Source organism: Biomphalaria glabrata, chromosome 18 (genome assembly GCF_947242115.1).
Source record: "Biomphalaria glabrata chromosome 18, xgBioGlab47.1, whole genome shotgun sequence".
Classification (NCBI taxonomy): domain Eukaryota; kingdom Metazoa; phylum Mollusca; class Gastropoda; family Planorbidae; genus Biomphalaria; species Biomphalaria glabrata.
In genome coordinates, this window is record NC_074728.1 from 13,297,390 (window position 1) to 13,317,345 (window position 19,956).

Below are 19,956 nucleotides of genomic sequence, written 5' to 3' on the forward strand. Positions count from 1 at the left end.
TGAACAGTAAGAGAGTTGTCTCCCATGGCGCGGCCTGTAGGTTTTTATAACCTGTCAATTGGTTGGTGGTTGTTTTTTTTTACCTCCCTTAGACGTAAAGGATCTCATAGATTAGTGCGTGCGTGTGTGTGTTGACGTAGCCATTAATGTTTTATGTACAGGTCAGTGAAGAAGAGCTAAAAATAGGAAATGATGTATTTTTTGTGTATGTGTGACAAGCGATTAAAAAAAAAAAAAAAAAAGACACGCTAAACTACAAATACAATGGGGTTTTACTAACTCATCATTTAGTGAGAAACAGTTTGACCGACCGCCAGTGTTAGCTTTAGAGACAGTGTGTGTAGGTATTTTTGTTTTTAAAGCTCAGTAACTCTGGCTTTTAGTGTTAGTCTACTACTAAATTAAAAAAAAAACAACAATAGACCAAAGAGAAAAAAAAGGGGGGGGGGGAAATGAAGATATTGCAAAACAAATGTTTTTTAAATTCAGATTATTAAGAATACAAGCCATAAAATATACATTTGTTTCCTAACTAGATTTGCACAAATGGTAGGCCTGTTATTGGAATTTAAAAATGTGCCAAGTATTTTAATAGTATTTTTTAATGTTCGTGGTTCTTATTTTACTTTTCATTGAATATTCGATTTGTGTTGTTTTATTTCGTTGTAGAGAACAAGGGATATAACTGGAGTAAACAAAGGCAGTCAGAAACAGCAAATAAGCAAGAAAATCTTCCACGTTTATCTCTCTTGTCTGACGTAATCTACATTTTGTTGCTGGCGGTTCTGAAGCCATTTCTGCAAATTGATCTAACTTGAAAGTTTAAGTGTTGAAGTTGGCAAGCTCGTCACGATCTTGATAAATTTCCTTCACAGGAAACTGGGCCCTTTGTTGGTAATAAAGGGATTAGTTCAGGAGTGATATTTAATTCAATCGCGGACTAGCCTGAAAATAAAACTGAGATTTTTGTAGGCGCTAGAGTAGTTCACAGTGTGAGTAAAGTTAAACCAGGACTGCCTGTAGCAAAGAAAGTTACCTATCGACCAAAGTATTTAACCTTACCACTGACGTTGATAGGTGGTTGGACTACAAGAAAGACTTAAATTGTAGGTAAAAGCATTTATATCTACCAATCGTCCCTCGGAGATATCCATTCACCTGTCCGACCTTGGCTTTCACACAAGACAGGGGGCGCTGATTTACCGAAATATGACGTCATGGTCTTTCCACTGTAACACTTCGCCCAGGAGAAGCAGTGGCCACTACCAGTGTGTCCTGGCCTTCTTGCTGTCTTTAGTCGTCCATCTCGTCCAAGGCCAAGACACCGGGGCAAGGGCCAGGCTGGTCGAGCCCCCGATGAGGTCAAGCTACTGGAGAGAGGGAGTGGCGGACGCATCTGTCAATGACTATGACGAACAACTGAATTGCGGCGGGTTTGAGGTAGGTCCATACGCCACCTAGTGCAGATCTAGTGCATAGTTTCGCTACAATCTACCATAGGCCTTGGCACACATTTTTTGATCTTACCGAATGCCCTGTCAAAAGAAAGAAAAAGTTATGCGTGTCTTTATTTTTTTTATCTATTGTCCTAGTGCGGTCACTAAGGACGCCATTATTCTCTTTTATTCTAGAAGATTGAGATATTAGATGGATTGTTTGTTGAGTACTAGAGATTTGGTGAGGGTTAATATAAAGATTGAGATTACGGTTAATTAACTATTTAAATTAGTTTTAGACTTAGCATTATGGGACTGAGATTTAGGAAAGTTCGAGTGCTACCGATGACAAGAAGTAGGAGAAGAGTTGCTATTCTTTAGTTGTTGTCTTTTTTATTACAATAAAGTCAAAATAATTTTAAATTGAGGTTTTACAGATCAACGATTTGTTGTATTTTTTGTTCAATGCTAACGTGTTACTTTTCCATGCTTACAATATCAAAGAACATCTAATCATAGTATTAAGATCCTTTTTCTATCTAAAAAAAAAAAAGGTTCCTATTGAGCGTCTTTCACTGCAGTCAGATTTACACTTTAAATCTTCCTTGTTCGATTCTTTCATTTTGCCATCAAGCACTACTTGATTGCATGTGCAATGTTCCCTAGGACAAAATTCTTTCATTTAGAGGCTTGCAAGCTTAACAGTTGTCGCTCTAAAGCTCTTTCTAAATTGGCTGATACAAAACTAAGTTCATTATACCATACAAACTCAAAAGTCGTTTTTCTAAAGGTATGTTATTAAATCTATTGTTTCAAGCGCTGACCGGTTTACTGTTTTTCTGTCCAAGTAAAACCCTTCAAGTTTGTCGTTGACTTGCGCCAATAAAGCTTTTGGTGTTTTATATGTTTTATTTTAAAACTTGCATACCAAATGTAATTACTTCTTGATTTAAATGAGAGAGATCAAATAGATATAGAACAGATGGTCTGTTGATAGAAGGGAGGCAATGAGGCTTCTATGTAGCATTGCTTTCAACTCAACAAATCACAATGTTGTTGTCTTCTCTTGCTATCTTGCATACTATGTAGCTAGTGATATGTTCACTAGTGAACTGGTTGATTGGCTCTGTTACTTACTTTGTGGTCATAGGAAGTGAATGGTTATAAGACATTGGATTGATCAGTGGGACAACTTCCATTCTGTTCAATTCATTATCAAAATTCTTAACTTTTACCTATTGTACTAAAAAAAGGGACAAAATTAGCACACATGTTGTCATTTAAATAGAGTCAAAAATAATACAAAGAATACTGTTTTTTTTTTTAATCTCCGATTTCTGAGAATAACAATACGAGCAAAAATATAATTACGTCCTTACTCATTGTTAAGGCTACAGTTATACAAGACAATGTTGTTTTTTTTCTAGACACATTAACATATTTATACGAAACTTAGGCTGAGGGGAAAAAAGTGGTTTGAAAAGCAAGCTCTACTAATTGGTGGCACACGTTTTAAACCAAATCTGTCACTGAAGAATGCCATTTGACGTCATCAGATTAGATGCACATTAACTTGAGTTGTCATTATCATGGGAAAAAATAGAATACAATACAGAGAGAGAGAGAGAGGGAGAGAGAGAGAGAGAGAGAGAGGGAGAGAGAGAGAGAGAGAGAGAGAGGGAGAGTATGAGAACGAGAGGAGAAACTTGGGTTCCTTTAGTTAGTCCTAATCAAAATTCTTTTCTAAAAATGTTTTCATGACGTTGGCCGTGAAAACTGTCTGATAATTTGAAGGTTTTTGTTTTATTTGTTTCATTATACAGCATTTCACTTTTGTTAAAACCAGTTTTTAGTTTTTAAAGACTAGTGCTTAAAAAACTTCCGAAATGAACTGTAGTCGCTGGAAGCTTATCTCGGAGTGTGCGAATGAAGAATACTAAACTTTGTTTTTAAAAAAAGTGTGTGTTCTGTTACAATAGATGGAACATTCATTTAGACGCTCCGTCTTATTGCAGACCAAAATACTTCAGAAGCTATTTCTACTTAAGTTCCGGTAGTAAAGTTTCCCCTTTCAGACCTTGCAATCTATGGGGCAGATGATGTTAAGGTCATCTGTTTCTTTGGCCAACGGTTAACGAGCAGGGTGTTATGTGGCCAGCACAACGACCAACCGCCTTTACTTTCAACAAGTAAAGTCAGGTACCCATTAGAATTGGGTAGACTAAGGGCGCCATAATAATCCCGAAATAAAAAATCCCAGTCTTCACCGGGATTCGAACCCAGGACACCACCGCGTCCCCAAAGTTCCGGTACGGATTATATTTTTTTTTCTCTGTGCTAATCTCATTATTTCATGTCTATTTGTTTCCTCAGTACATGTGGGGACCAGGGAAAGGGCAGTGTGGCGCTTGTGGGGATAGAGTCTTTGGAATCAAGGAGAACGAGTACCCAGGAAAATATTCCAATGCTCCTGCTCAGAGAGCCTACAGGAGTGGCAAAGAAATTAACGTGACGGTGTACACTTCAGGCAATCTGCTGGGATATTTTTTCTTTCGCATCTGTCCCTTTCGAGATGGGCCTAACTTGCTGGATCTGGATACTTGCTTTACAAGGTACGTGTGTTTTACGTCTCGCATCCACTACAGACATTGCTACATCAAACTGCCTCTCATTCACTCTAGACATTGCTACATCAAACTGCCTCACATTCAATACAAACATTGCTACATCAAACTGCATCACATTCAATACAAACATTGCTACATCAAACTGCATCACATTCACTCTAGACATTGCTACATCAAACTGCCTCACATTCACTCCAGACATTGCTACATCAAACTGCCTCACATTCAAAACAAACATTGCTACATCGAACTGCCTCACATTCACTCCAGACATTGCTGCATCAAAATGCCTCACATTCAATACAAACATTGCTACATTGAACTGCCTCACATTCACTCTAGACATTGCTACATCAAACTGCCTCACATTCAATACAAACATTGCTACATCAAACTGCATCACATTCAATACAAACATTGCTACATCAAACTGCATCACATTCACTCTAGACATTGCTACATTAAACTGCCTCACATTCACTCTAGACATTGCTACATCAAACTGCCTCACATTCAATACAAACATTGCTACATCAAACTGCCTCACATTCACTCCAGACATTGCTACAGAACCAAAGACAAAACAAGTAAAAATATAAAATTAAAAAAAAAAAAATAAAGCAAAGTTTATTATTGAGCTATATGCATCATTTATTTTGAATCATTATTGTAATTAATTTAACATATTAAATTTGTGAGAATGGAAATATTTTAACGCAACTTTCCTCATACTCTTTGCGCTTTAATCACTTTTGTGGACGAGTTTTTTTTGTTTTTTTTTTTGGGGGGGGGGGGGGTAAAGGGTATCTGGGAGAAGGTTTCTGTACTGCTTTTTCAAAAGCAATTTTTAAAAAAGTTGCTTTATTATGAATTCTAACTCGAGCCACCCCGACGAAATTCCTACGTGTTTACCACTAAGCTATTGAAGTACTGTTAAGAATAAAAGGTTTTATAATCTATTATAAGTTTAAAATTTGTAGCGACCTTATTCTCTACGCAAGGCTTATCAGCCTTAGCTTATTGCATTTTCAATATAAAACAAAATTAATTAATTAAGACTTATTGATTAACTACAAACATGGCTGCCTGGTCGTGCGGTTTGTGCGCTGGACTGTCGTTCGGATTTATCGACGGTCGAGGGTTCAAACCCTGCCCGCTCCCATCCACCGTCGTCCTGCGGGAGGTTTGGACTAGGAAGTAAACTATCTTCAACTCTGAAGGAACATCCGAAACATGTAAAACATTTTACAAACTAGTTGGTTAAGTTTTTGATTGGTTCATGTGTTGTCATTGTCAATGAATAATTGTAAAAAGTTTGAACTTGAGCCGAGAATGGAAAGTGGGAGAAATAACCTGTAAAAGATTTCACCCAGACAGACAGACAGACAGACGGAGTGAGTTAATACAAGGTAAAAGTAAAAATAGATACCAATAATATAATACTCATGAATCTAGCCTATTCTATTGATATATTTCTGTTTTCAACCTCGTAAGAAAGAATATATTATAAAATCAATTTCTTAAAAAAAAAATCAGTTCTATTCATTTGTTTCTTATATAATGTTTTTTTCAAGTCAAACAGATAGATGACATATAGCAAGCTTGATTAGCAAAATGTTAGGAAGTTAATAAATCATAATCCAGAACACAAAGTAGCAACAATGACCTGTTGATTTGTAGTATTCTGGAGAGGAAAAGTCAATCCAGACATGGAAACCTACTTCGATTTCCTCGTATAAAAATAAAATGTTTATGGACGACTTTTCCATGGAGAAAATTTCCGGTAATTTCCATTAGATGTAATTCTAACTAACCAGTCAGTGGTCGGTCTATTTTTAACTAGCTAACGTTTTGAAAGTGTTCATGTGCGCCTGACCCCACCCTTTTAAAAAGGTTTTTTTTTTTATTTCCTCAAATTAATTTTGATTTCCCTACAAAAATAAGGAAGAAACAAACTCCTAATTGTTTCCTTTAGTTTTACAAGCAGCAGTAACTCGTCACCGATTCGACGATTTCCAGTGAGGTTATCTCCCCCTTGTACATAAACGTACATCTTTCCTTTTAATTGGTACTTGATTAATTCTTTCTCATTCATTTACCTCGTGTCTAGTAGTTTCCCCTTGACCAAGGATTTTCATTTCCAGGTTGTGAACACGCCAAATCACATCCATCAGCTAGACAACGCAATGGGCACCTATTTCAAGATGAATGACTATAGACCTTGTTTGACCATTCCTTTGAATCTCCATACGCAAACATCATTCATAAATGTCATATTAATCAAAAGTTCTAAGAGCGTAGTTAATTGCGTGAGAACAAAGTAATAAAAAAAAAAGGAAGGGGAGATAAATGTAACAACCTGAGTCACTTCCCTGTCGTTAGGGAACATTGAAATATGCTTAGATATCACGCTTTCTCAAGCCCATGTTTCCGACGTGCAGCCATTGACTTTACGAGGTCTTAGAGCAGAACGATGGTCTGATGACCTGGCAGATAAGAACTGATATTCTTAAACATGTTGGCCTTACTAAAAACGTGTAAACAGCAACATTTTGAGAGCTTCCTAAAGAAACTATAGGTCACACTATATATGCTACTCATGTACGTATAGCAAAAGCTAAAATCAGACTTGGAATTTGAGCTTCGGGATTGCTAGGAAGTGCCTGAGCTCCATCCAGCTCTAATGGGTGATTGTCATTAGTGTGCTCATTGCATTAGAAACAGAGTAACTTTAAATCTTTTTTATAGGTCGGTGATGGGGAAGCTTTCATTCTAGGTACCTCGGTATCCTTCGGGGTAGAAAGTAGAAAACAGTAAATCCTCATTGCATCGAATAAACGTAACTAAACTAAAAAGTAAACTAGAGTTGCCTGATAAATAAATTAAATATGCTCACCATACATCTATTGTTATAACTTGTTCCTTAGGGTGGCTATTTTCATTATTATACAAAATTCGAATAATTTTAATTATATTCTAAATGTTTGAACCATCGCCTTTGTTTAAGCTGTCTAGATTCAGGTAGATGGATCATAGAATGATTATACAGAGATAAATATTGATTAGATAGTGCCAAAATGTTGACAGCGCATAAAAAGAAATAAAATATATTTTCTAGCGTCTCTTCACTGTATGTGTCTGTATGTATTTGTATTCGCATTCATTAACGTACGCTTATGTGTGTGTGTGTGTGTGTGTCTGTGTGTATTTGTATTCGCATTAATTAACGTACGCTTATGTGTGTGTGTGTCGCGTATGAGTTTTTTAAATATACATTTGTTTGTGTGTGTCTCAAAGTAACAGAAACTAGGTCAGTCAGAACAGGTAGACCCTGTCTGTTTGTCCATTCCATTTTGTTTTGTTTTAGTAAGTGCCCAATCACTTTCCTTCTCATGTGGACATGTAAACAGCTTTGCAATCAATGTTTTATTTAGAGATACGTGATGTCTAGTAACTTCTTTGTATTCAAATAGATATGATATAAAATATTGAAAGTGGAAGGGTGAGAGAAGAGGGGGCGGGGGCAGAAGGCGAAGACGGTCAAGGACAGAAGAAAACATCGCGGAAAATGTATTCTCTTTAACCTTTAACTCTTTGATGACAGAACACACAAACATTACAGTATTGAGTTTGGTCAGAGCTAAAGTTCTCATTTATATTTGAAGTCATAGTTTGTTTTTAATAGTTATTTTTTAAATATACTTTTAAATGGTTGAAACTTTGTGCGGTCGAAAGTACTCATGAGTTCGTTGTACCTAAACAGGAAAGGGACTTTGGGACAGATACATTTTTACTGCATCTTATAATGTCTTGAAGTCAGACAATGAGATAAGCTTAAACAAAGAAAAAGAAATTAATTACAAATGTAAATGTTTTTTTTCCACTGGAAAATGATTCTATTATTTAAATATTTGTTTCTATCCGATGTTTCTGTTTAGTCGCAGTCCACTGGTCATCAATGAAACTGGATCTACTCGCTACTACCCGGGCAGCTTAAAAGGCTTCCACGACCTTCACCTTATCATCCCAGCCAATCTGTCGTGTCAGCACTGTATACTGCAATGGAATTACATAACTGGTAAGTAGGTGCGCTAGTCACGTGATATTGTCTAAGCATTTGGTGTGTGTGTGTGGGGGGGGGAAACATGCATAAATTATGTCAATGAGCAGTATTTAACCAACACTAAAAGCGAAACAGACCCTTTAAAAAGTTATACAAAGAAAAGTGTATTGTCTTAAGATATAATTGTTTCCAGGAGATATTTTTAAAAATTTGCGTAAAAAAAATAAAGTTATAAATTGAGAAGCTCTGAAGAGGTCAAGTTTCTGTCACTCGAGTGTACAATCTTTCCAATCCTAAATGTGGCGCCGTTTTGACAACGTTCTGAGGAGGATGTTGATAGATAAACAGGAAATGGAATTACAGCCTCCCGAGGGCTTCCACAGAAGGGAAAAAAAGGAAGAAAGAGCATTTCCCAACCACCACGCCGTTCCAGACACACTCTGTTAATGTGGTCCTTTCACGGTTATGTGGCGGTACATTGTAGGATTTTGAAGGAATCCCTCGTAGGGAAAAACTTAATGTGACTCAAGGAGTTGTGACCCCAATATAAACGGATGTGATGAAATTATCCTCTAATTGGGGAACCTTCGGACAGAGAGAGATCGGTGAGAAGCCTGACCTGACCTCTGATTCTATAAAGCTCTCTGTTTTAATGTTCAGCGTATCTCTAATTTTCAATGTTCAAAGCGCAGACTGAATATTTCATAACTAAGTTGAGGTCACCAGGTATATTCACAGGATGTTATGAGTTCGTCTGACAGATACAGCGGTGATTCACCCAGTATACCACTGCCTGTCTAGTAGAACATAAATTATCTTTTTTTTTTAAAATAATCTTTTGGTTCGCTATTTATGATAATTTTTTTTTAGATAATATTCTAAGCAAATCTTGGAGAGAAATAAATCTATTTAATACCATAGTTTAAACTTAATAATCTGACTCAAGATTCAGACTTAAGTTTAGATCTTCCAGTAGAAAACACAAAACACAATGATCTACAAATGCATAGCACGTAAAACAGCACCATGTATAATGTAAATAAATAAGACAATGTTCTACAAACGAGATGAATTAAAGCCGGTCTAGTAGTGGCAGTGAACAACCACTAAGTCAACAAAACTTGACTGTTACGAGGTCACCTTGACACCAGTAATAAACAGAGAGGGCTAGACTTGTGATAAGGAAGACACTAGTGTATGCAATATTCTGGCAGTAAGAATAATTCGTTGGGAATCAATCTGTCGGCTTGTATTTCTGACAGGATAAGTGAACTAAGCTCAAATGTAAAGGTGATCGTCGTTTCAACTTTTAGATTTATCGCTTTTTATGTAGAAAATATAAATCACGAAATGCACAAACATGAAATTCTCAAATGAAACACACAATGTGCACATAGGAAATGTACGAGGTGCTCAAATAGATCACTGGAAATAAACAAAAAAACATATAAAAATAAAATAAAACACACGCAACATAGATCTATATAAAGCACATACAAAACACATTAAACACACAAAAACACGAAACATAAAACGAAACACATTTAAGACACATTAAAAAAAAACCATACAAATATGAAAGACATATAAAACGTACAAAACTCATATAAAACACATAAAACATATTTTAAAAATAACACCATAACATTTGCGAAACACATAAAAGTCATATAAAACTTGTGAAACCCATATAAACCACAAAAACACACGAAAAACATATAAACGCTTAAACACATGAAAAACATAAACAATTATACACATAAAAACTCGTGAAACAGATATAAAATACTTCAAACGCTTATTAAACACAAGAATCACCAGGACTAGGACACTGTGACCTAGTTTGTTTGGTTTTTTATTGTTTTTTTTTTTTTTTGCTTTGTATGGTAGTAATGTCCCTTATTTTATGTCTGCATGTTTACTTTAAGAATATTTGAAATAGTTTCAAATTGATGATCTATTAGACAAGTTTTATTTCAAGCCAGCGTTTGAGTGCATCCGGTGTCCTTAATACAGAGGTGTTAATTAATGTGTGACCAAGAATCAAGGTTCTAAGTTCTATCACTAATAACATTTAGTAGTTAGCATTATTTAGTTGGCAGCCGTCATCTTCCAATAGAGCGGCCTTGACATTTGTGACTTTGTCTTAATCTTTCAATATCTCTCTCACATTTCATCTTTCAATAGAGCGGCCTTGACATTTGTGACTTTGTCTTAACCTTTCAATATCTCTCTCACATTTCATCTTCCAATAGAGCGGCCTTGACATTTGTGACTTTGTCTTAACCTTTCAATATCTCACATTTCATCTTTTAATAGAGCGGCCTTGACATTTGTGACTTTGTCTTAACCTTTCAATATCTCTCTCACATTTCATCTTTCAATAGAGCGGCCTTGACATTTGTGACTTTGTCTTAACCTTTCAATATCTCTCTCACATTTCATCTTCCAATAGAGCGGCCTTGACATTTGTGACTTTGTCTTAACCTTTCAATATCTCTCTCACATTTCATCTTCCAATAGAGCGGCCTTGACATTTGTGACTTTGTCTTAACCTTTCAATATCTCACATTTCATCTTTTAATAGAGCGGCCTTGACATTTGTGACTTTGTCTTAACCTTTCAATATCTCTCTCACATTTCATCTTGTCGTTTTTATTTCGTTTATTTTTTTTTTCTTTGACAGAATGTTATGGATATAATGTAAAGAACAGATAATTGTGTCTCATTAACTTTTAGTGGAAAAATCCCCCTATTTTTTGCGGCCCTAGACAGGAGAAAAGACGCTATTAGTTTTGTGTGGCCTGTCTGTCTGTCCGTCTGTCCGTCCGCCCGTCCGTCTAGTTTAGATCTCACAAACTAGAAGAGAAAATGAAAATCGGACATCATGATATTTTAGACCGTTCAAAGTTCTGAAGCAACGGCTACTTTTTTTTTTTTTTGAAAGCGAAAAATTTAATTTTTAAAATCAACTATGAATGCAGGGTTTTTTTTCTTCATAAAACTACACCATTTTTTACAACTATTCATTATTAATAGTAACAAACACTAGAGGCTTTTTAATACGGGAGATGACACATTTATACAAAGGATTTTAGATTTTTGGTCAAAAAATATTTTTTTTTTACAATTTTTTTGCTAAGTTATGTAAATACTACAATGACAAAAAAAAAGTTGTTTTTTTTTAAAGAAAAAAATTATTTACTATGCAAATAAGTTGGACATAATTTAAAAGAACAATTAATAAGTAGTTTTTCATATTATCGCGAGAACTGCAGAAATCAAATATACAATTAGTGGAACACAAAACTAAAGGAATTTTGTTTTTTTTACAAAAATGTTTTATTCTTAAGGCTTTCAATAAGTGATTGACCCTTTACAAAACAATTAGATCAATTAGATAATCATTATATTTCATCAGTTAGGTCAAGTTCAAATCTAACTTCAGCTTCACTTTCACGTTTCCCTTGGTCTGCTGGACCTTTGGGGCACCACACACGATCTGTCAACCTTCTTTCTCCATTCTTCTCTGTCATTTGCCTTTGATAGAATCTCATTATGATATTATTTCTGAAAATATTGAAACCTGCCTTTTTACCTGCCTGGGTGGACCACTTCGGGGGCCGATTTTGAGTTTGTGTTTCCACTATCTAAAATCATTTCAATAAATGATGAAGCATCACAAACAAGATTCATTAGTGCAATCAGGATACTTTCTAATTAATTTGTTTACTCTCTTGTTTAAGTTTAAATCTAATCCAGTTGTACAGTTTAAGGCTACTTGTTCAGTTTAAACCTAATCCAGTTGTACAGTTTAAGGCTACTTGTTCAGTTTAAACCTAATCCAGTTGTACAGTTTAAGGCTACTTGTTCAGTTTAAACCTAATCCAGTTGTACAGTTTAAGGCTACTTGTTCAGTTTAAACCTAATCCAGTTGTACAGTTTAAGGCTACTTGTTCAGTTTAAACCTAATCCAGTTGTACAGTTTAAGGTTACTTGTTCAGTTTAAACCTAATCCAGTTGTACAGTTTAATTCTACTTGTTCAGTTTAAACCTAATCCAGTTGTACAGTTTAAGGCTACTTGTTCAGTTTAAACCTAATCCAGTTGTACAGTTTAAGGCTACTTGTTCAGTTTAAACCTAATCCAGTTGTACAGTTTAAGGTTACTTGTTCAGTTTAAACCTAATCCAGTTGTACAGTTTAATTCTACTTGTTCAGTTTAAACCTAATCCAGTTGTACAGTTTAAGGCTACTTGTTCAGTTTAAACCTAATCCAGTTGTACAGTTTAATTCTACTTGTTCAGTTTAAACCTAATCCAGTTGTACAGTTTAAGGCTACTTGTTCAGTTTAAACCTAATCCAGTTGTACAGTTTAAGGCTACTTGTTCAGTTTAAACCTAATCCAGTTGTACAGTTTAAGGCTACTTGTTCAGTTTAAACCTAATCCAGTTGTACAGTTTAAGGCTACTTGTTCAGTTTAAACCTAATCTAATGGAAAAGCTTTTTAGTTGGAAGGTTTAAAACCTAGTCTAGACCTAAAATTTAGATCATTTAGTAAAGTAAAAAAAAAAAAAAAGTAACGCTCTCCCAGTATACTATATGGGCAGATGGTGTAAAGGTCATCTGTAGGCCAACGGTTAACGAGGGTGTCATGTGGCGGAAAAAAGATCATTTAGATCTAGTCGTAATTCACTTGTAAAAATTAAACTAAATCCAATACAATGTTTACGTTTAGTTGTTACGTTAAAACCTAGTCTAGTCCTAAAGTTAGAATCATGTCTATTCGACTTAGTCTAGCCACTACGTCAACAAAACGGTAATTCTAAAGAATGCGGAAGTCTAGGTTGGAAATGCTATTTGCCCAAGCCACTGCCATAAGCTTATGAATTAGCATTTAATTTACAGCCCAAATATTGAAATCAACACAATAGATTTGATGTATTCAAGAGAAGAATGTAATTTTTTTTTAAAGTTGTCATATAAGATAGATTTATGTAAGCCTTACAATTAAAGCAAAATTAATAACAACCATTTACATCAATGCTCTCATGTTATGCTTAAGACGTCTCTCTCTCTCTAACACACACACACACACACACACACTCTCTCTCTCTCTAACACACACACACACACACTCTCTCTAACACACACACACTATCTCTCTCTCTCTCTCTAACACACACACACACACTCTTTCTCTCTCGCCTAATATGAGCATGTAGAAAAGTGATTTTGGGGAAAGGATTTGCTGGCCACACAGTTGCACACACTCGAAGGCAGATTTGAATATTACTTTTCCATATTAATAAGATCAAATAATGTTATGAGCACTCAATTACAGTGTGTGGTGTGCGGTGTTGAATGTTATTAGCATTCAATTACAGTTTGTGGTTTTCGATGTTGTGTGGTGTGCGGTGTTGAAATGATCCGCTCCCTGACATAATACTGTCGAGCTGAACAGAAACCCACGAGTGACGTCACGTCAAGGCAATAAATGACACACGGCTGTCTCGGTGACACTAATGCAATCACGTCACACTAGGGCCCGAGCTTTACACGTCCTGCAGTCTTCAGACAGTGCCAAGAAATATACACACAGATACATTGTCACACCCACTCACACATCACACACACACACGACATGTGCTCATACACACATAGAGCTCCAAAGTTCATGTTAAAAGTGAAGCAAAAAAAAAATAATTGATACATTTTTTGACAGTCTTCCAGGGACTAATCGCTGATGTCTTTGTGCTGCCTGTCAGTCTGTCACGTTTCGATCTTCACAGTACCATCTACAGGACAAACATGTACATCTAAACCAGTGGTTCCCAAACTTTTTTGTCTCGTAGACCCCTTGGCATGTTTTCTGGTTTTCGGTAGACCCCCTACTCAACTTGCCAATTTTTGCTAATTCATGAACAATATTTTTAAACCAATTTCTAGCTTTAGTGCGTTGAAGAGTGAAATAGTAATTTAAAACTACACAACTAAGGATATTATGTTTTATATACGAATCTGTTTTTCTATGAATTAGTCTTTCTAACATAAAATGTTAATTAATTAATTAATGAATATGCCTTAAGTATCGTTGTAAAAAGTTTCGCAAATAGCAGTTGCTAGTGTATTTCTTGATCTTTCACGTGTGGCTCAGATATTAAATCTGCGGAACTGTTTTCATTAACAGGAGAGGGGCAAAGGTGAATAACTGGAGCCTAAACCAGGTCTCGTGGGTCAACCTTAAGGAAATATAAGGAGACGGTGACCATTCGCGCCATGTATTCCTGGGCCGTCCCCTTTTCTTCTTTCCTTGTGGTTTCCAGGTTAGGGCTTGCCTTGTTATGCTGGATGCAGGCTGGCGAAGGGTGTGACCTATCCATCTCCAGCGTCTCTGAAGGATATCTACTTCAATGGGCTGCTGCTTTGTTCTTTGCCACATTTCCTCATTCGAGATCTTGTCTGGCCAGCGGATTATAAGAATCTTCCTCAGGCAGGTATTGATGAATACCTGGATTGTTTCATGGTGTTGATGGTAGTTCTCCAGGTCTCTGATCCATAAAGTAGTATTGGCTTAACAATGGTGTTACATAGCCTAATCTTGGTGGTGGTGCTTTTTCCCCAAGATCCCCAGGTGTTGATAAGCTGATGGAAGGCTGCTCGAGCTTTACCATGGCACCGCGATTTGGAAGCAGATGCCAAGCAGATGGGCAAGACGTGGGAATAGTTGAAGATATTCGCCAAGAACCGAGATGCCTGGAGGAAGCTGGTTGGTGGCCTATGCACAGAAAGGACCACAGGCAGAGATGAGATAAGATGGTGACAATTAGACAGTTTGTAGCACACAGCGCTACACCTTGTCTGACCAAACTATATTTATATCTTTTGCAAAGATTTACATAAGAAGCTTTTAATTTTATAACTCATGCCACCGAAGCGACCTTAAACTGTATTGTCGCTTAAAGAAATTCTTTTAATAGTAACAGATCTAGGTTTTTGTAAAACGGCTGGTAAAATCAATGTTTGACCTTTGCTATTTTCCGTATTTTGCTATAAGTAAAGAAATCTTGAAAGACGCTCACAAACCATCATCTTCTCTATATGATGTCGAGCAGAGATTTTGTGGGTCTATTCTGAACTTTGAGTGTTCGAAAGTTGTTCAAATCTTAATTTTTGTCAGGGTGGCATTGTCTCAGATGATCCTCCAGCGTAACTGGTCTCATATTGTCATAAAAGAGTCACTTAGGCAACTGTGTGTTTAACAAGGAAGGAATGAATCCCAATTTTAAATAATTAATGCTGTACTGTCTACATTTCTTTTTTTTCTAAATATTAGTTATATGTAGACAAAATTAAGCTATTTAAATAAGTATTGAAATTGAATACAACAATGTTTCGTTTCAATAGCAGGATAAATATTGAAAGGATTAACTTGGGTACAAATCATATATTAGTGTATGAAATAATTATATTAATGGAATGTGAAAATTAAGTAACGACCTGCTTAAATGAAATCTATTACCGTAGACCCCCGTGGACATCTCATAGACCCCCAATTTATTTTTTTACTTTCGTAGACCCCTTGGAGGTCTTCGTAGACCCCTGGGGGTCTATATAGACCACTTTGGGAATCACTGATCTAAACATTTCATTCATCAGTTATATGTGCACTACTTTGTAGAAGTAATCAGTAATCTTTCATACTCATCAGTTATAGGTGCACTACTTTGTAGAAGTAATCAGTAATCTTACATACTCATCAGTTATACGTGCAATACTTTGTAGAAGTAATCAGTAAGCTTACATACTCATCAGTTATAGGTGCACTACTTTGTAGAAGTAATCAGTAAGCTTACATACTCATCAGTTATAGGTGCACTACTTTGTAGAAGTAATCAGTAAGCTTACATACTCATCAGTTATATGTGCACTACTTTGTAGAAGTAATCAGTAATCTTACAAACTCTTAAGTTATACGTGCACTGCTTTGTAGAAGTAATCAGTAATCTTACATACTCATCAGTTATATGTGCACTACTTTGTAGAAGTAATCAGTAATCTTACAAACTCTTAAGTTATACGTGCACTGCTTTGTAGAAGTAATCAGTAATCTCACATATCAGTTTTGAATCTACTTTTAAAATAATGGAACTATTTACAACAACTGTTTACATAATAAATTGAAAAAAAAAGTTTGCATTCAGAGAGTCTCAAGTAGACTTTGCATCGGGTTCAAGCATGGTCAATGCGATGAGAAAATTGAAATTTTCAATGGCGCTTTGAGTTTTTGAGATGTTAAGGTGACATAGAAAAATTAAAAGAGGTTTTATCTTTCGGGCCCCCATTAGTTGTGGAATTAGTTTTACATGCATCTGTGTAGAAAACACAAAGCAAAAACTGACAAATACATTTTAAAAATCTAATTTAATAAAATGTCCGGATTTTCTGGTTCAAATCTCGATCACAAGTCCATGACAGGAAAATAAATAAAAATCTTATAAATGATAGAAAATCAGGATTATCTGAGATAAATCTCCACTTACGAGTGTTCCGAGTGACAATCAAACAAGGAAAATATCAGCTAAGAACAATGACAAACTAAAGTCGAATCTGAAATGAAACTTGCTCTAGGAGTCTAACACTTGAATGCGTTTTCTTTTTTGAAAGTATGAGATTATCAGTGAGACAATCTTATCTTATCTTATCTTATGATGACTGAGTCATGTATTCCAACTGAGTACTTCATTCTGTTTGTGTTTCCAGGTTACAGAGAACATAAAGTCAACAGTCAGTGTGAATCATGTTTGGGATGTGAACCGCAAGAACGCTTCGTCAACTGTGCAGATATAGAGGTAAGTGAGAACACTTTACAAAGCCAAAAAATTGTCTATTTTTAATTTCCCGTCATCACGTGATAAAATGTGTCAAGGTCGACAGAACCCCAGTTTGCTTTGCTTCCCGTTAAAGTCCAGAAATCAGTGGACGTTTGTACGTCAAGGAAATAATTAGAAATACATTTAATTTACAGAGTAGCGAGATAGCCGGGGACAAAAGGGAGAGAAACTGGACATTTGGGGGTCCATTACTTAGTGCGTTTGATTTCGTCACTATCCATGTACATTTATTGTTCAGAATTGATTTATATTGTGTCCATTAGTTGAAGTAATAGGTGGGCCGATTGATTTTGTCATTCCAATTTGAGATCATAAAGTAATAGATTATTATTGGAAATTATAGCCTCTTTACCTTTATCCCATGATATGCCAATACATCGTTAGGTTGGATATTTATATCTTCAGCACATAAGACAGTTTACAGTATTGTATATGCTTTTTTCCCGAAAAGAAATAATTTGTCATTCTGAAGCCAACATTGGTAGATCTAGTTTTTGTTTGTTTTCTTAAAACCAAATATTTCGATATAAAACCGTATCTACTCATAAATTGTTGGTTTTCAAGATGAAATGCTGAGTAAAACCCGAAACTTACACTTGAAATAGCGATTGAAATAACCCAACTATTCATGTAAAGATTCTAATTTTGGTGTAAGCGAGTGTGGATGGATGTTGGCAGATCCAAGACCAATCATTATAGAAGACCTGAACACTGACCTGCAACGTCACATCTGGGCAGTTTAGACCAATAGCTCGTCACAGGTCTGTACGACGTTCCCCTCAGGCATTATAAAGGTCCAGATAACTCTATTAGCTTTTTAAAAGTTATTTTTGGGTGGTCAAGTAAAGTGTAAGCTTTGTTCCTTCGGCTAGGCGATGTTCTGGTCGGAGTCAGTTTCTTCCCTTTCCTCACCCAGTAATTTGTGTACATGGTGCTGCTACATGTCATGACTATTAATTAAAAATACAAAGTGGTGTCAATATATTTATGCTTTTTTTATATTATAGATTTTAGGAGAAGGTGTTTACCAAACGGACCCTGAAGCTGGTGTAGCCACAAGTAAATCCACAGCGACATCCAACAGCATACTACCTACCACCAGCAGCAAGCCAGCAGTGACCACTTCAACAACAGTCCCTTCTAGTTCCACACAAGTGACCACCCTTCCATCCACCAGGCCGAGTCACGTGACCGCCGACATCCGGCAACCCTGCACGCCACTGGCGGAGCACGTGACCTGCGAGGCTCGTGGAATTCAAAAGCTTATACCCGGAATGGGCACTTGGTGCCTGCGGACCTGTCAGGCAGGAAGCTGCAGGTCTGAATTTTGCACCTGCTTCTGCAAGTATCCAACGTTTAAAATTCACATTGACCCCTCGGCCTTCGAGTGGGTGGCGACCAGCAAACAATTCCACCCGAACTCTTTAGCTAACGGGAAATCCCTTTGTTACAAAACCACGCCACTGTGGAGCAAAACTCCAGGACTCAATGGCTGGTGTTCGTCCTACTGTCCGAGTGAATCGTGCGAGGACATGTGTTCAGTTCAAGTCTGTCCCTAACTGTTGAGTGTGTTAACATTGTGTTCTCAGCCATGTGTGTCCATAGTTAGTGAGTGCATAATATTGTACTTGAAGGACATTTTGTCTCCAAATGAACCCACATGATGGACCAATCAGTCATTGACTGTTTTGACTGTTTTTCATTTTCAATATACAATCAGTCAAGTCGATGAAAATGGGAGATTACCGTAAATCCCTATCATAGAAAAAAAGGAAACAACAGAAGCAAAATCTTTTTGTGCAGCCCTAATCTAGCCATTCGCCTTGAGAACAAAAAATCCTAATAGGGCTACATGATATAAAAGTAAAGTTCCTCTCAACTCTCTATGATATGGAGTGTTCATTTTAAAAAAAGATAAATCATAGATTTGAGTTGAAAATAATACTGCATGGACTATGTATGTTTGTTTTAGTTTAGTTTAATATTTCTATAGCTGAGTCAACATTTTATCTACTGTGCTCAATTTGTGGTGGCCCATGCCTTTCCTATGATCTCAGTGGCTCAAACATTTCTAAGTGTGTAATGATATTGCACCAAACCCTCTAACATTTGAACCAGCCAATGTAGTTTTTATGTATTTATTTTTTGTATGTTGACGCTCTATTGATCTCACTGAGTGATGAATGGCTGGTCGGATGTGCACTGCTGTCAGGGAGCTTTGTCTTGCTAGTTTGATTGACAACTGACATGTCCATGATGTTGAGAGCGCTGTATATGACGACTCTCTGAAATAAGCCTAGTACAGCATGAAATGATGTATTTATTAGTATAATAGAAATGTTCTCCTTTAGTTTACTAAATTTTGTGAAATGCATACATTGCTGTGTGTCTTGTATGTTGTGACATATTTTGTTCATGTTATTTATTTGTATTTGAAAACATTGCTTACACAATATAATTACCATTGGAGAAGAAATACATTTTGCAATAAAATGTCATGGAATCATTTCAATTTCAACCACAAACAATGTCTATTTAACCGATCAAGAAATGTAAACTTGTTATAAGCTATATTTCTTCTCCATCTGGCAAGATTTCCTCTGATGTTACTGTTGGCTCTTTTCTGTCTGCAAGGGAGAAGTGGCCTGCTGTTCTAAACTGAGCCGCACTGCATTATAACCTATATAAACATATAGACAAAGCTTCTACTGGGTCTAGAGATCTAGTTCTAAATCTAGAGTCTATATTGTTGTTAAAAATAACTAACCTGATCTTTGTAGTGTTTTAGTTGCCCCTGATCAGTTTATTCTACAATTTTTGCAACTATATAGATTTAACAATTAAAAGCAGTGCTGAGATGTCAGCCATATTATTTTGTTATAGCTTCGTGACTGCCGGAAAGGCATAAAACAAAAATATAATCATTGCGAAGATTTGA

At 36.2% G+C, this 19,956-nt stretch overlaps 1 protein-coding gene across 1 annotated transcript; it reads left to right on the top strand.

Annotated features, from left to right (window-relative positions):
• Positions 1-116: 116 nt before the first annotated feature.
• LOC106074952 (uncharacterized) lies at positions 117-19,392 on the top strand. Its single transcript, XM_056016582.1, has 6 exons — positions 117-340; positions 670-1,440; positions 3,810-4,048; positions 8,002-8,141; positions 16,888-16,976; positions 18,026-19,392. Exons 2-6 carry the CDS (start codon positions 1,210-1,212, stop codon positions 18,575-18,577), a joined length of 1,251 nt encoding a protein of 416 aa, XP_055872557.1. The 5' UTR covers positions 117-340; positions 670-1,209; the 3' UTR covers positions 18,578-19,392.
• The last annotated feature ends 564 nt before the right edge of the window (positions 19,393-19,956 follow it).

Bases quoted from the DNA above. Each gene is read 5' to 3' on its own strand.
- LOC106074952 (XM_056016582.1), top strand. From the start codon at position 1,210: ATGACGTCATGGTCTTTCCACTGTAACACTTCGCCCAGGAGAAGCAGT. The intron at 1,441-3,809 runs GTAGGTCCATAC...TTGTTTCCTCAG, and splicing joins TGAATTGCGGCGGGTTTGAG to TACATGTGGGGACCAGGGAA. The intron at 4,049-8,001 runs GTACGTGTGTTT...GTTTCTGTTTAG, and splicing joins CTGGATACTTGCTTTACAAG to TCGCAGTCCACTGGTCATCA.